Here is a 15,381-nt window from a genome sequence, read left to right as displayed (position 1 = left end):
GTACATTTACATTTTTACAAAGAGACCAGCACAATAAAAGTAAATGCAAACCACAGGAGCTACAACTACGAGCTATAACACAGGGAATGAAATAAGATTTTAAAAGGGCCTCAGAGAACAATATATCCAACCTCTCCAGGGTATGTGTATTCCAAACGTCTAAAACTTTTAATAAAGTGAATGACTTCGTCCCACTAATAACTAGATCGTGGTGAGTGTACAACTACAAATAATTTATTGCCTTTGTTATTTTCTTTATTAAATCTTTCCAAGGCGTTAGAAGCAAGAAAAACGACTTAAAAGGAATAAGGCAGAGATCTGCATAAAGGGTTTTAAAACAGCCTCCAATCTTAATCAGGCGACAGAGACAAAAACTCACATTCTCCCTTCCGGGGAGGTGGGAGGTCAGAGTTTACCACAGCCTCCTCCCTGCGTCCTTCCTCTGAGCCGGCGACTGCCTGACTTACTTTTCCTCCGTCTTTCTTTTTCCGGCACCTCCACAGTCTTCCTCCTCCGCCTCCTGCCACATCCTCTGCTGTCGCTGCTATTGCAGCTGGCGCGTCAGCCGAGCCAGCCTGCGTCGCCATATTGGAGGAGAAGCTGCCTTTGCCGCTGCCGCCTCCGCCGCCTCCACTGCCGCTGCCGTAGGGGGAGCCGGCTCGGCCCATCTCCATTTCCCCCTCCCTTCCCTTTCTTTCCTTTCCCCTCCCTGATAGCCTCCGGCCGCCTCAGCTCCTGCCGGGAGAGGGGGACACGGAGAGAAGCCGCGGCAGCTTCGGCTCTCTCCCAGCCTTCCAGCAGGGCCCGCCCGGGGTCCCTCGTTCCCTGCTGCCGCTGCCGCCGCCGCCGCCGCCATGACTTCCCTGACCCAGCGAAACTCTGGCCTAGTACAGCGCCGTACCGAGGCCTCTCGCAGCGCCGCCGCGGCCGACAAAGAGCGGGCGGCCGGGGGTGGCGGCGGCGGCGGCCCGGAGGAGGAAGGCCGGCGAGACGAGCAGGGCGACGACGAGAAGGGCGACTCCAAGGAAACGCGCCTCACGCTCATGGAAGAAGTGCTGCTGCTGGGCCTCAAGGACCGAGAGGTGCGGAGACGCCAGCCCGAGAAGGGGGGCAGGGAGTGGGGTGGACCTGCGGGTGTGTGTTTGGTAGTGGTTTTAGTAGACTGAGGTATGTGGGGGCGTTTGTGAAGTGAGGAAGGGTATGAAAGGCTGCGAGCGTCTCCTTGTGTGTGAGGGGTTGTGGGGGAGACCGGGACGTGGCGAGGAGGAGCGGACTGTGAGGCAAAAGTGAGGGGTGATGTCAGCTGAGGGCCTTGAGATTGCCAAGAGGTTTGGTGTATGTGAGGAAAAGCGTCTGGGTAGGAGACGAAAAGGCTGATCAGGGTTGGAAGAGACGTGTGCGTGTGAAAGAGACGGTTAGTGGTTCAGGGAGCTGGGTGGTAGAGAGTAGGTCGGAGGAACTGGGAGTCTTTTGGCACAGGTCCCTCTAATGACCAAGGAGCATAGGAAATATATAACCTTCTTGGCTCTACAGTTCTCCAGAGGTACTTCATGTAATAAAACAAATTAAAATAATAGAACACAAATGTAATGATAACGTTAACAGTTCAGTTAAAATGCAAGTAGTAAAGTCACATACATATGTGATATAGCCTGTAGAACACATACACACACACTGCAGGTTTCAGTCCAATTCTCAAACCACAATCCTCAGCAATAAATCGGATGGGAGGAAGCAGGTAGAAAAATGACATACAAATCTGGGTTTTAGGTTGGGAAGAAAGACAGGTTGTGAGGATGACATAGGATTTGAAGGTGGACATCCATCCTGTCTGCAAGGCTTGTCTACTTTCCAGTTTATGTACTAAAGCTTATCGGTAGAGTGCTTATATTTGTAGGTTAATGTGCTCATAACTCTTTTTGGTTAAGTATGACTGAAATTGGGACAGTTAATAGTTCTTTTTCTTCTTTCTTTCTTTTTCTTTTTCTTTTTTTTAATTTATATACCGCCCTAAGCCCGAAGGCTCTCTGGGCGGTGTACAAAAAGATAAAAAACAAGCAATGTATAAATACAATAAATACAATAAATCAAGAAAACAAAACAAACAATAAAAGAACCAAACAACATCCATTATTACTTTGTGTAAGGTGTCTGAACAGGCTGGGTAGGTAATCCAGAGCTTGCTGCTGGAGGAACTGTGCTTTGATTCAGAGGCGGAAGTTGCTCCGATGGAAGACTGTAAGCTTGAACATGACTCATCTGTGCATTTCCTGCTACCAAGTATGCATTGCTTTGAGGGTGCCCTGGATAAACCTGAGAGCCAGAAACACCAGATTGAGCCATATAATACTGTTGGTTTTGTAGTTTTGAATACATCGAATACACTGGATCCTCATTCATCAACTTGGTATATAAAGAGAGTGCCTCCATCACTTTAACATTGAGCTCTGAGAGCTCTGAATGTTTCCTGTCAATGTCTTCTAGCTTTTCATCAATGAGAGGTCCCATTTGATGGCACATTGCTTCAAGATGGATCAGCTCCGGGAGGTCTGGCTGATCATCAGTTGGATCTGCACTTTGCAACATTTGTAACAGTTGGTCCATTTTATCTTCATCGATATAAACTGGTTCAGGCTCTGGTTCAATTGTTTCAACTTGAACTTCATCACTAAATTGCACTGTTTTCTTATCGGCTTTCATCATTTCTGGTTCAGCAGTAAGATCAGCAGTTACAAAATTAGAAGGAAATAATCCTGTCCCTTGATGAGTTTCACCTTTCCACCAGTTTGGATCACTGTCATCAAGCACAGTGATAAGTTCTCCAGCTTTAAATGTTAATTCATTATCTTCTGCAGCTTCAAAGTCATAAATAGCCCGAACCTTTCGGCCCTCATGCTTGTGATTTGTTAAGAGGCTTGAGGTGCTTGGATAAAGACTGGAAAGCGGTGTTTGTTGTTGTCTTTGTTCCTTAAGTGACAATTCAATGGTTTTAGCTAGGTCCTCCTCTTCCTTTTTGTTTGCTACTATTCCAGGATCTTTAGCTACTAGAGCTGGGCTTGCTTTTGCTTGTTCTGCAGCCTGTGAACCAATAACTGGAAACATAACACCTTGCTCCTTAAGATTCTTTATCATAGCAGATAGTTTAGGGGTACAGGTTTAGTTTAATAGTTTAGAGAAAGGGGTTGGCAGCAAATTGATGGAGAAAGTTCCAGCTAAAAGTTTTTCACAAAAGCCCCTCAGTACAAGTTGGTTTAGGAGCCTTAAGTTTCTTAAGAGCAGGGATCTATGTAGTTGGACTTTCTTAGGCTGGAATACTGTTTATATTTGATTGTGTGCAAGTTTATATTCTGTAACTGTGCTGGCACAGTTGGTTTGTTGCACTCTGTATAGAACTGGGCTGTAATTTCACGCAAATTTCTTCTGCAAATTTTAAATAGCATCCTATCTACAATTTGTGTGTGGTTTCTTGCCCCCCCAATATATCAATGTGATTGGAATGCCTAATTGAAAGAGTGGAAAGGTCCTAAACCATGTGGAAAAAACTGCAAACTGCCTCTTAACATTCCACAAGATGCGTGGCTACTCGAGAATTTAGAAAACACAATTTACAAGGTTAAAATGAACTTGTACCCAGAAAAGGGGAGGGCTCATAGGTTATGTTTATAAACATTTTACATAATTTAAGTAATTTTTAAATCGCGGAAGAAACAAATTTGAGAAGGGAGGATGAGTTGGATTGACACACTTTAAATAGTACAGGCTTATTAGCTGTAGTGCTGTCCTAAGCAAAATACTCACTTTAGAATATCTAGTAGTGGAAAAGTTTATAAACCTATGTTACAGGTTGTAAGAAACTGGTTCAAAACTGTATAATGAAGCTCTAGTTTATGTGGTGCTTAAATTTGGCCAAAAAAGGGAATGCTTTTATAAAATGTGTGGGTAAAAATTCTTTACGTGTAGAATAAAACAATTCCTGCCTTTTTTGTGATAGTTGTTGGCTTCCATTGTGACTGTACAGTGTAATCGCATGAGCTTTAATCAAGTGAAGCATGCCCAGATGCTGTCTTTCCTAGAGTTCTCTAGTCTTGGGAAATGCCTTCTACTTGCAGCTTGGTCATTGTGGGTTACCCTCTTCTTCATCTCCAGACTTTTTGTATAACCAAGAGTTTCTAACTTAACTGAGTTATGAAGTTATACTGAAAAACATGTTACAAGTTTATTGATTAGAGTTTTTAGATTGGCTCAATTCAGATGCCACGAAACCAGTTGCCAAGCCATGCTTTAGCAACTGGTAAACCCATCAGACTTGTACACTTCTAATCCTTCCCTCTCCCTTAGGTGGTCTGAGATAACCATAGTTTGCCATGTCATCTAAATAGAGCAAACAATGGTTACTGCTGCCATAGTTTGCCTTCAGACTAGAGACTGAAATCATAGTTAGAATTATATTTTAACCTCTGATTTGAAGGTAGGCCATATTTGCACAAGCTGGGCATCATGGCAATCTAATCTTAAACTGTGGAAACAGGCATATGCAAGTAAAAGGAGGTGTTTCCAATTGCCACAGCATGGTTCGGTGACTGGCTCCAGCCATTGCAAGATTTTCTAATAAGCAAGTTTGTTGTAGACAGAGTATTCTTGGTTCCAAGCAACAATAATGATTGAACTCCAGTCCTCAAAGTACTGTTCTGATGTGTATCAGATAATAGTTGTCAACTCTGTGCGGTTCATTCCAAATACTAGAACAAATACTTGTTTTGCTTTAGGAAGTCTTTTCTTGTCATTCATTGTTGTTTATTCGGAGAGTATTTTGCCAATGCAAATATTTAAGTACAGCATGGCTCTCTTAAACCATACTTAAGGCATCTTGTTATTCATCAGTCTATTCTTATTGATGATTTTGCAATGTTTTATACAAAGTATCCTCATTAGTGTTCAGTTACACTTCTTGTAGTTGGGGAAAGCCACAAAAGGGGGGGGAAGCAGAGACAGAGGGTTAAAAAGTGAGATTTAAGAAGCTTACATGATAAGTCCTTTGTGTGTGCACTATGTGAGGTTTGGTAGTCCCCACAAAACAATCCCACATACTTGGAGGGAATCTTGTTTTCTGAGCCTGCAACTTTAGGCCCTTTGCAATAAGTGAGGGTCAGTAGAGAATAGTTCAGAGAATGGGTTTGAAGACAATACATAGCTCTTCTGTTGAAGCTAAGCCCTGTAAGCTAAATGGATAAGAGGCAATGTGTGAACTTCCTTTCAGCTGCTCTGAGCCCTTGGGATAAAGAGCAAAAGCATATGGGCAATTAAACACACTTCCACGGTCCTAATATTTACAGTAGGGCCCCGCTTCTCAGCACCCTGCTCTTTGGCGTTCTGCTAATACGATGCCAGCGGGGGCGATCAGCTGGAGGGGGGCTGGAGCTCCCCGCACTCCAGCTGATCACACACTACAGCTGATCTTCTCTTCTGGCATGATCAGACTCCTCTGCTCGAGCTGATCAGGCCAGAGGAGGGGAAGATCAGCTGTAGCGTGCTACAGCTGATCTTCTCTTCTGGCGTGATCAGATTCCCCCACTCGAGCTGATCTGGCTGGAGGAAGGGAAGATCAGCTGTAGTGTGCTACAGCTGATCTTCTTCTCCTTGGGGGCGGTCAGACTCCCTCACTCCAACTGATCGTGCCAGAGGAGGGGAAGATCAGATGTAGCATGCTACAGCTGATCTCTGCTGGTGCAATCAGACTCCCGCTTGAGCTGATCGCCCCCGAGGAGGGGAAGATCTGATCTTCTCCTCTGGTGTGATCAGTAGGTTAGGTTCCAGACCCTCGTGCTACAGCTGATCCGCTTTTTGGCGGTTTTTGCTTTCCTGCGGGGGTCTGGAGCCTAACCAGCCATATGAGTAGGGCCCTACTGTATGGTCTAAATCACAGGTAAGTAGCCAACATGAGATGGGTAAACCCACAGCTTGGGCCAATACAATCTATATGCCTTGTCATGCCGTCTTGTGCTAGAAATGAAGCCCTTCCAAATTATATGAGCTAAATTGTCTCCAGTTAGTTGCATCTTCGACAGCTGGTATAGCACAGTGGGGAGGAGAGCCTGGCTGGGAGTCCAGAGTCTGTGAGTTGTCTCCTGGGTGTCAAGGGCCAGCTAAAGATAACCCCCACAATGTGTGGCTTAAGGGTTACGTGCCCTGCCACCTGTGTAGCCATGGGCAAGCTGCATAGTCCCAAGGAGCCCAGTTGCCCCCCAGCTGGCAGTTGCGGACAAGGAAGGGGCTGGCTTGTGCAGCTGTGGCAAGCTGAGCAGGCCCTAGCCATCTGGGGAGGACTAGCCTCAGAGGGAGGCAATGGTAAACCCCCTCTGAATACCGCTTACCATGAAAACGCTATTCATAAGGTAGCCATAAGTCGGGATTGACTTGAAGGCAGTCCATTTCCATTTTCAGTTGCATCTTCAGCATTGGGTTAATTTTTCCAAACTCACCAGTGTGACTGATGTCCTGTAGACTTGAAATACTCATTTTCATTGGATAAGGTATCACGATATAAGCTCCAGTCGAATAACATTGTAGGGATTTTATTATTATTTATTTATTTAATTTGTATCCCGCCCTTCCTCCCAGCAGAAGCTCAGGGCTGCAAACAAGGCACTAAAAATACTTTAAAACATCATAAAAACAAATCTTAAAATACATAAAGACACAGCGTCAAAAACAATTTAAAAGCTTTTTTTAAAAGGGTTAAAAACATTAGTTAAAACATATTAAGCAATTCTGACACAGACTGGGATAGCTCTCAACTTAAAAGGCTTGTTGAAAAAGAAAAGTCTTCAAAAGGTGCTGAAAAGATAGCAGAGATGGCGCCTGCCTAATATTCAAAGGGAGGGAATTTTAAAAAGGTAAGCTTTCTTTCATCTCTGAAGAACTGCTATTCTATTATTTCTTAAAAGAAGGTGCAATGGCATACCATTTTTAGCACTTTGTATACACAAAATCCTCATCCTAGTGAAAATTTACGGTTTAGAGAAAGCATAGTGATGGTATTCATTGGAGCATGTAATGAAGTATGCATAGCAAAGGCTATGTAATTCTTTTCTGCTGATCACGTATGAATACTTTGGTTCATTAACAACTGGTTAAATATTGTAGCTCTACCAGTAGTAAGCGTAAGACATTAATAACAAGAAGCAACCCCCTCTTGCTGAAATGACCCAAAGGAATGTCAAAGTGAAGTCAAAGCCTTCTTTTTTGTTAGTCATTATCTCAATAAGTAAAACTGACTTTTTTCTGTAATACAGATACCTTTAAGACATCAAGGATAGCCAGCTATGCATTCCTTGTAAGTGAATTTTGAGAAAAGTACATACAGTCAGTTTTTACTGTTTCAGACATCTATTGGATAAACTTTTTTGTTCACTATTATATTTCTGGTACGACTGTATATATGTTGTTTAATTATTTTATTTGTTTATTGTTATTTATTTATTTATTATTTGATTTATATCCCGCCTTTCCTCCCAGCAGGAACCCAGTTATTTCAGCTTTAACAAAGATAATGATGAATAATATACACAAAACATGTGACACAAAGGTTTGGTACACAGATGGATTTCCCTTGAATACAAAAAAATATAGCTTAGTCATATCTTAGAATCGCAAAGATTCCCCTATGGGACAGAGTTATGCATTCCTTCTCCTGTTAAACAAAAGGGTGAAATCTCTTTTTACAGCTCCTGGCCATTGTAATGTGCCCATCATGTGTTAGTCTGCACTGATTCCATGAAGATTCTGAGCTAGTTTGTTTCTGAAAATGGCTCACCAAGAAAGAGATCTCTGCAATATCTCCTAAATGTTACAACTGCCGTGTAAACCAGAGCACAGAATAGGGGTCACAGGCTTATAAATACTTTTTTCATTGAGTGAAACAAGACTATGAAGGAATTGCATTGCTCATCTGTCTAGTATATACATTCTTTTTATTTGGTTTTCCCCCCCCTCAAAGATATAAACAGTGAAAATATTTAAACCAAAGTATTTTTTTTTGTTGTTGTCAAAATTGTGTGGAGAGAAAATTGTTTTGGAGAAGAAACGTGCATAACTTTTCTAAGAAAGACAAAATAATGTCCCAAGGATAGCAGCGGAAGGAATGTTTACTTGTGTCCTGATTATGTGCACTGCAAATACAGAATTTGCAGGTGTTAGATAGTCACAAGAAAGTTACAGTTAACTAGTTTCCCACTGTGACCATGTTGACCTCCAAAAGCAATAATTGTCTTAAAGAAAAAAATATGTACTCCATCAAGAAGCCTCTTAGACTCTGATACCCCTAATGAATTTATTAAAGCCATCAAAATAACAGATGCCTGACATCTAGGTGTTAACTCTGCATGCTGTAACAAAATATTTAGATACAGACAGGTTGCCCCAATAAAGCATTCACTTATAGTATAAATAGTTTCTGGCATTTGTTGAAGGTATACAGGTCTTCTGGAAAAACTTTAAGCGCACCACCTAAAAATATTTTGTTGTTAAAACATGAAACATACAATTATTCCATGCAATCTTCCTGAGTGTTCAAAGCACTTCAGACACATGTTTGGTAATCCTGGTAAAACAGGCCAGTGCTATTCTTATATTAGAGACTTATTTATCCTTAACTAAAAGTTGGAGTTGGGGCTGGCAACTGAGATAGAAAGATAGTGGCTTGCTTACATTTTGCAGCAAGTTCATGACTAAGTTGATATTTGAACTATGAACTTCTTGATTCACGCATATCATTCTCATTTCTGTACAACACATTATGTTCTGTTTCTTTGGTTGTTGAAGTACCTGTGAGTGAGCTGTGTGAGAGGCACACTGGGGAAAACTCTTTTTCATTCCATTCCTCAGCTGAGATTCCTATGTGTCGGAGGGCTATATTAGTGAGTTGAACTGGTGGCTATCTGGAGCATAGGAAAACTGCCTTACACTAAGCCAGACCATTGGTCCATTTAGCTCAGTATTATCCATGCTGAATGGCAGTGACTCTCCAGGTTTCAGATGGGACATTCCCAGCACTACCTAGAGATGATGAGGATTTAATCTGCATGCAAAGCGTATGCTGTGCTGCTGAACTACAGCCCTTTCCCAACAGGTAGGATTCATAGAGGTTTGTATGCATAGAACAGTCTACAGATAATTATTTGTATTGGTTCCCCATCGGAAAGGGTGTGAGACCAGGGCTATGGAGTCCGTATGTCAAACCTTCGACTCTGACTCCTCTATTTTTCTACTGTCCGACTCTGACTCCTTTGTAAATGGCAAATGTATATTGATTTATGTTAAAATATTAATATTAAAATATTAATTTTATTTTGAAGCCGGAGTCGGTACATTTCTTCCAACTCTGACTCTAAATTGCTTCTGACTCAAAATTGCTCACGACTCCGACTCCACAGCCCTGTGTGAGACAGAGGTGTATTTTATCACCCTTATTTAATCTATGCGCAGAACACATCATACAGAAAGCAGGATTGGACCACAATGGAGGAGGTGTGAAAATTGGAGGGAGAAATATCAATAAAGATATGCAGACAATACCACACTACTAGCAGAAACCAGTAATGATTTGAAACAAATGCTGATGAAAGTTAGAGGAAAGCACAGAAGCAGGACTACAGCTGAACATCAAGAAGACTAAAGTAATGACAACAGAAGATTTATGTAACTTTAAAGTTGACAATGAGGACGTTGAACTTGTCAAGGATTATCAATACCTTGGCACAGTCACTAAGCGAAATGGAGACAACAGTCAAATCAGAAGGCGGCTATGACTGGGGAGGGCAGCCATGAGAGAACTAGAAAAGGTCCTCAAATGAAAGATGTATCACAGAACACTAAAGTCAGGATCATCCAGACCATGGTATTCCCAATCTCTATGTATGGATGTGAAAGTTGGACAGTGAAAAAAGTGGATAGGAGAAAAATCAACTCATTTGAAATGTGGTGTTGGAGGAGAGCTTTGCGGATACCATGGACTGTGAAAAAGCCAAATAATTGGGTGTTAGAACAAATTAAACCAGAACTACCATTAGAAGCTAAAATGATGAAACTGAGGTTATCATACTTTGGACACATAATAAGACATGATTTACTAGAAAAGACAGTCATGCTGGGAAAAACAGAAGGGAGTAGAAAAAGAGGAAGGCCAAACAAGAGATGGATTGATTCCATAAAGGAAGCCACAGACCTGAACTTACAAGATCTGAACAGAGTGGTTCACAACAGATGCTGTTGGAGGTCGCTGATTCATAGGGTCGCCATAAGTCGTAGTCAGCTTGAAGGCACATAACAACAAATTAAAAACCTGCAAAATTATTGTGGTCTAAGAATGTTCACTAGATGAATGGCTGCCATTGGTGCTGAATGAATAATATATTCCCTGACATATTCATGATCAAGTTTATAATCAAAACAAGATCATTGGAGTGGGAAAAAGTATTGTAAAAGTAATTTTGCTGAAACATTTGCATAAAATCAGTTTTTGAAAGGCTGTTTTTTGTTCTTTTTGGTTGGTGCAAAATTGAGATAAAGGAAGGCTGAGGGAAGTACTTAGTAAGGTGAAATATGAAAAGGATGGCAGATCTTCCTAGGTTCATTGGGGGAGGCTGATATTGAGGGTGGGAGAGTTGCTGTTAGACATCCTTTTCAAACAGGAGACAGAATTTGCTGGATAGTTAAGCTTAACATATATAAATCCAACATTTTTGGGGGGCGTATTGAAAATAGTTATGAGTTTAATGAGCAAATAATAATCTGGAGATAGGTTTCTGTCTCTCTACACGAGATTTCCAGTCTTTGTTGTTGCAAATCTGATGAAACATAACAATAAATAGATGATCCCTGCGAGCAGACTTACAATCTAAAGTCTGTCTTTATTGGGGACCTTTCTGTCTTTCTTCTTTATGAAATAGAAGTCCACTTTATTTATTTATTAATAACAATATTTATATACCGCACTCATACAGAAAACATCTAAGTGTTGTACAGCAAATCTGAAATCATAGTAAACAAAAGAAAAAATAAAAGCAAGCATCATAAAGAACTGGCCAATTGTATAAAATCCATCCAACTGAAAATGCCTGTCTACATAATAAAGTCTTCAAAAGATGTCTAAAAACGATGTGAGGATGCATGTTGGATTTTCATTGGGAGAGCATTCCACATTGCTGGACTGGCCATGTTAAATGCTTGATTTCTCATAGATACCAAGTAGGCCTCATTTACACAGGGGACAGTTAACAGCATGCTTCTAGCAGATCTTTGCAGTCAAACTGTGATATAAGGGCTCAGGCAGTCCTTAAAGTATGCTAGACCCAAGTTGTTAAAGCCTTTGTAAATGACTACAAAGACCTGGAGCCTAGCCTGGTAGCATATGGGCAGCCAGCACATGCTTTAATAATAATGTTACATGTTGTTGGTCATCAGCCCCCACTGGCATTTTGGCAGCCACATTCTGCACTGGCTGGAGCTTCTGGACTTAGGCCCAAGGCCCAAGGGTAGTCTCACATAGAACGTCTTACAGCAGTCCAGCCTTGAGGTTCCTAGTGCATGGACTACCATAATCAGGCTATTCCTATTCAGAAACAGCTGCAGCTGGTGTATTAGATAAAGTTGATAGAAAGCATTCCTAGCCACAGAGGTTATTTGGAGGCATAATTACACTGAGGTATCAATGTGTTCTCCTGAGCTATGTACCTGCTTCTTTTGGAGGAGTGCATCCTCATCCAGAACTAGATATGGGAACCAATCAACCACAGAATCTCAAACTCAGTTTATTGGCCCTCATCCAAACTAACACTACATTCTGGAACTGGTCCAGGGCTTGTATAGCTGCTCCTGCTTCCGATGTTACAGAGAAACAGAGCATTCTGATAACACCTTGCTCCAAAACTTTTAATGGCCACTCTCAGTCATTTTATTTATTTATTTATTTTATTTTATTTTATTTATATACCGCCCTAAGCCAAAAAGGCTGTCTGGGCGGTGTACATATAGGTATTTCATATAGGTATTAAACAACATTGGGGACAGAATAGTGTCCTGCGGGGCTCCATATCACAAGTGCCAGGGGGCCAAAGAACCCCCTGGATTTGGCCATGCAGGTAGGAATGGAATCACTCTAATGCAGTACCTCCAAAGCCCATCTCACATAGTCAGTCCAGGAGAAAATCATGGTCAATGGTGTCAAAAGCCACTGAGAGATCAAGCAAGAGTAACAGAGTTGCATTCCCCTATTCCTCTCTCAATAAAAGGTGATCAGCGTGATCATTCCGGGTGACCAGGGCACATTCCATCCTGAAATTAGGCCTGAACCCAGACTGAAGTGGATCTAGATAATAACAACCAGGAATACTTGTATTTGCTCTGCTTCCATCCTGTCTAAGTCAGAGGGGTTTCCTGGTGATGGAGAGTGAACTTCTGTGGATCATAACGATACACACACATGCCACACAACAACACACAGACGACACACACAACCCACAGTCTGGATTGGTGCTGTTGCATGTACTTGGGTGGGCAGAGCTGAGTCAGATCAGGCCCATCCAGCTCCCCCACCCAGGTATTATTAATGAACATTATGTTGGCCTGCTCATCCATGATTAAATTGTGGCTCAGCATGGTCTTGTTACAGACTAACCTGGCATTCAGAAGCACCAGCACCACCAGACTGTAAGGCACAATAGTAGAGCATCCAGCAATATCAAGGATAGAAGGGGGCTTAGTGAGAGGCACAAGGTTTAAGCAGCTGTGATCCACATCCTGATGTCCCCCTCATACCTCGGCCACTGAGATCAACTGTCTCACTTTGTCTTCCTGTACTGTACGTGTTGCTTTCCCAGACACATCCCATTAAAGGATCAGCACAAAAAAATTCAGCATTCACTGTTGAATCATCCATCCACTGAATACTTCGGCCAGAACACATTAAAATTGTACTTCATGAATAATATTCCAAGTTCCTTACAAAAATACAGTAACATTAACAGCCCAGAATGTTCTCCTCCCTGACCACACACACACACACACACACCCCTTAATCTGGAGGTCTCCACATAACCACTTGGAAATTAGAAGATAGGAAACTTCTATCCTGTTTTCCTCTAAATCCTTGTTGTCAACACAGTCCCATTCACCACAAGTGGTGAAATGGCTATTGACCTGTGGCAAATTTGTGCTTTACTTCTACCATCTATTTTAATATTGTAAAGGTCTATGGCTAATGTACCATAAAGAATTGATTGATTGATTGACTGCCATCTATTTTTAAAATAAATTTAAATAAAATACTTTTATAAATGTACCAGTTCAAAAAAGTCTCCATCCTATGCCCTTATCCATCACAGATTTGTCCTTAGGCCCTATATACTTTTCTGACTATGTAAAGTACAGCATTGTTTTTGAATTCATGAAAGATCCATTTCACTTTAACATCTACAATTCTCAACTATCTCAATAGCTTGTGAAGCTTCTTTCTTTGGAGAGGTACCTTTCACAGATGGATGTGATTTTGCTTCAAAGCACATAACATTTGAAAGATGATTCAATTGTTATAATGTGGATTCATATTTTAAATAAAAATGAGTTTGCGGTTCTAAATATAGTTACTCTAAACCTTTTTTTTGAATTTTTATTTGTGTAGTGCTGTGAATCAACTTTTTCTGTGGTAAAAATGGTGAAATCTAAACAGGTATTGCAAGTATTGTACGGAAATTTGGAGGTGGAGTTGCAATGTGATCTAACTGATTTTATGCTTAATGAAAAGGTATGTTAGATTTCTCACTAATTCTGTTGATAAATAATTCAAAATATTGCATATTTTTCTAACTTCAAAACACATGTTTTTTGCCATGTGTCAAATGTTAATACATTTGCCACAATTTTCGCAAATATGAAAAAAAACATGTCGGACACTGCTTCTCTAAATGAATAAATGTTTTTGCTAGCTTTTCCCTATATTTGAGTCTTTAAATATTGGACCTAATGAAATCCAATCCATTTAAACAGCTACATGTGCTCTGCAGCCTTTGTGACATGGTGGTACATCATGACAGTGAACTTTTGCCATGTTAACATAATCAGGAATTGCTAGGATATATTGGCTGTGGTTTGTTTTCTAATTTTCTAATATATATACCTATATTCAGGTGAATCTCACAAAGCTATTTACATAGAAATATTAAAACAATAAGCACAGAATCAAACTATAATAAAATGAACAAGACAAGCTGAAGACAAGATTGAAAACTTGATCTCCTTCCCTCTGAGCAAGATGGTTCTCAGTTACTCTGTAGTAGCAGTTGAGAAAGGAGAAATACAACAATATTGCATAGTGATTTATTATTATTATTAAATTAGCAATGCCATCTGTGTACACACAAAACTGGTATAACAGGTCCCTTCCCCAAGAGGCTTACCATCGAATTAGACACACAAAACAACAGGAGACAAGTGAAGAATATATTATTACTTTAGTTACATGTCCTTTGGTTTATTTGCAATACGACAGCCAGGGCTAGGGGGATGATGATGATTTATATACTGCTTAATTGTCAAGGTGGCTTCTAAGCAGTTTTTGTTGTTGTTGTTGTTATGTGCCTTCAAGTCAGTTATGACTTATGGCGACCCTATCAATCAGTGACCTCCAATAGCATCTGTTGTGAACCACCCTGTTCAGATTTTGTAAGTTCAGGTCTGTGGCTTCCTTTGTGGAATCAATCCATTTCTTGTTTGGCCTTCCTCTGTTTCAACTTCCTTCTGTTTTTCCCAGCGTTATTGTCTTTTCTAGTGAATCATGTCTTATTATGTGTCCAAAATATAACCTCAGTTTCATCATTTTAGCTTCTAGAGATAGTTCTGGTTTAATTTGTTCTAACACCCAATAATTTGTCTTTTTCGCATTCTATGGTATCCGCAAAGCTCTCCTCCAACACCACATTTCAAATGAGTTGACTTTTCTCCTATCTGCTTTTTTCATTGTCCAACTTTCACATCCATACATAGAGATTGGGAATACCATGGCCTGAATGATCCTGACTTAGTGTTCAGTGATACATCTTTCATTTGAGGACCTTTTCTAGTTCTCTCATAGCTGCCCTCCCCAGTCATAGCCGCCTTCTGATTTCTTGACTGTTGTCTCCATTTTGGTTAATGACTGTGCCGAGGTATTGATAATCCTTGACAAGTTCAGTGTCCTTGTTGTCAACTTTAAAGTTACATAAATCTTCTGTTGTCATTACTTTTGTCTTTTTGACGTTCAGCTGTAGTCCTGCTTTTGTGCTTTCCTCTTTAACTTTTATCAGCATTCGTTTCAAATCATTACTGGTTTCTGCTAGCAGTATGGTATCG

General features: G+C 40.9%; 4 protein-coding genes across 7 annotated transcripts in view; 1 reads left to right on the top strand and 3 right to left on the bottom strand.

Annotated features, from left to right (window-relative positions):
- The window catches only part of LOC133379782 (rRNA/tRNA 2'-O-methyltransferase fibrillarin-like protein 1), a 111,677-nt gene extending 110,600 nt beyond the window's left edge, over positions 1-1,077 (bottom strand). For all 3 annotated transcript variants that reach the window (XR_009761262.1, XM_061615729.1, XM_061615717.1), the window contains exon 1: positions 380-1,077. Coding sequence is in view for 2 of the 3 variants with exons in the window: in XM_061615729.1 (XP_061471713.1) it covers positions 380-674 (295 nt within the window). In the remaining variant the exon portion in view is untranslated. The remainder of the gene's footprint in view (positions 1-379) is intronic.
- Positions 1-15,381, bottom strand: part of SUB1 (SUB1 regulator of transcription) — a 414,045-nt gene that overhangs the window by 194,012 nt on the left and 204,652 nt on the right. The window lies entirely within an intron of this gene.
- The window catches only part of GOLPH3 (golgi phosphoprotein 3), a 41,592-nt gene continuing 26,598 nt past the window's right edge, over positions 388-15,381 (top strand). Inside the window, exon 1 of one of the 2 annotated variants that reach the window (XM_061615693.1) lies at positions 388-1,082. In XM_061615693.1, coding sequence (XP_061471677.1) covers positions 855-1,082 — 228 coding nt within the window. In that variant the 5' untranslated portion in view covers positions 388-854. The remainder of the gene's footprint in view (positions 1,083-15,381) is intronic. The other variant, XM_061615704.1, reaches the window with a different exon arrangement.
- On the bottom strand, positions 2,119-3,153 carry LOC133375554 (signal transducing adapter molecule 1-like; the record flags this gene model as incomplete). The annotated part of the gene is made up of 1 exon (XM_061607313.1): positions 2,119-3,153. A coding segment is annotated over one exon (1,020 nt), but the record flags the coding sequence as incomplete, so codon positions are not given.

The sequence above is a fragment of the Rhineura floridana genome, chromosome 1 (assembly GCF_030035675.1).
Source record: "Rhineura floridana isolate rRhiFlo1 chromosome 1, rRhiFlo1.hap2, whole genome shotgun sequence".
Lineage (NCBI taxonomy): Eukaryota > Metazoa > Chordata > Lepidosauria > Squamata > Rhineuridae > Rhineura > Rhineura floridana.
This window is presented reverse-complemented; position numbering and strand designations above follow the sequence as displayed.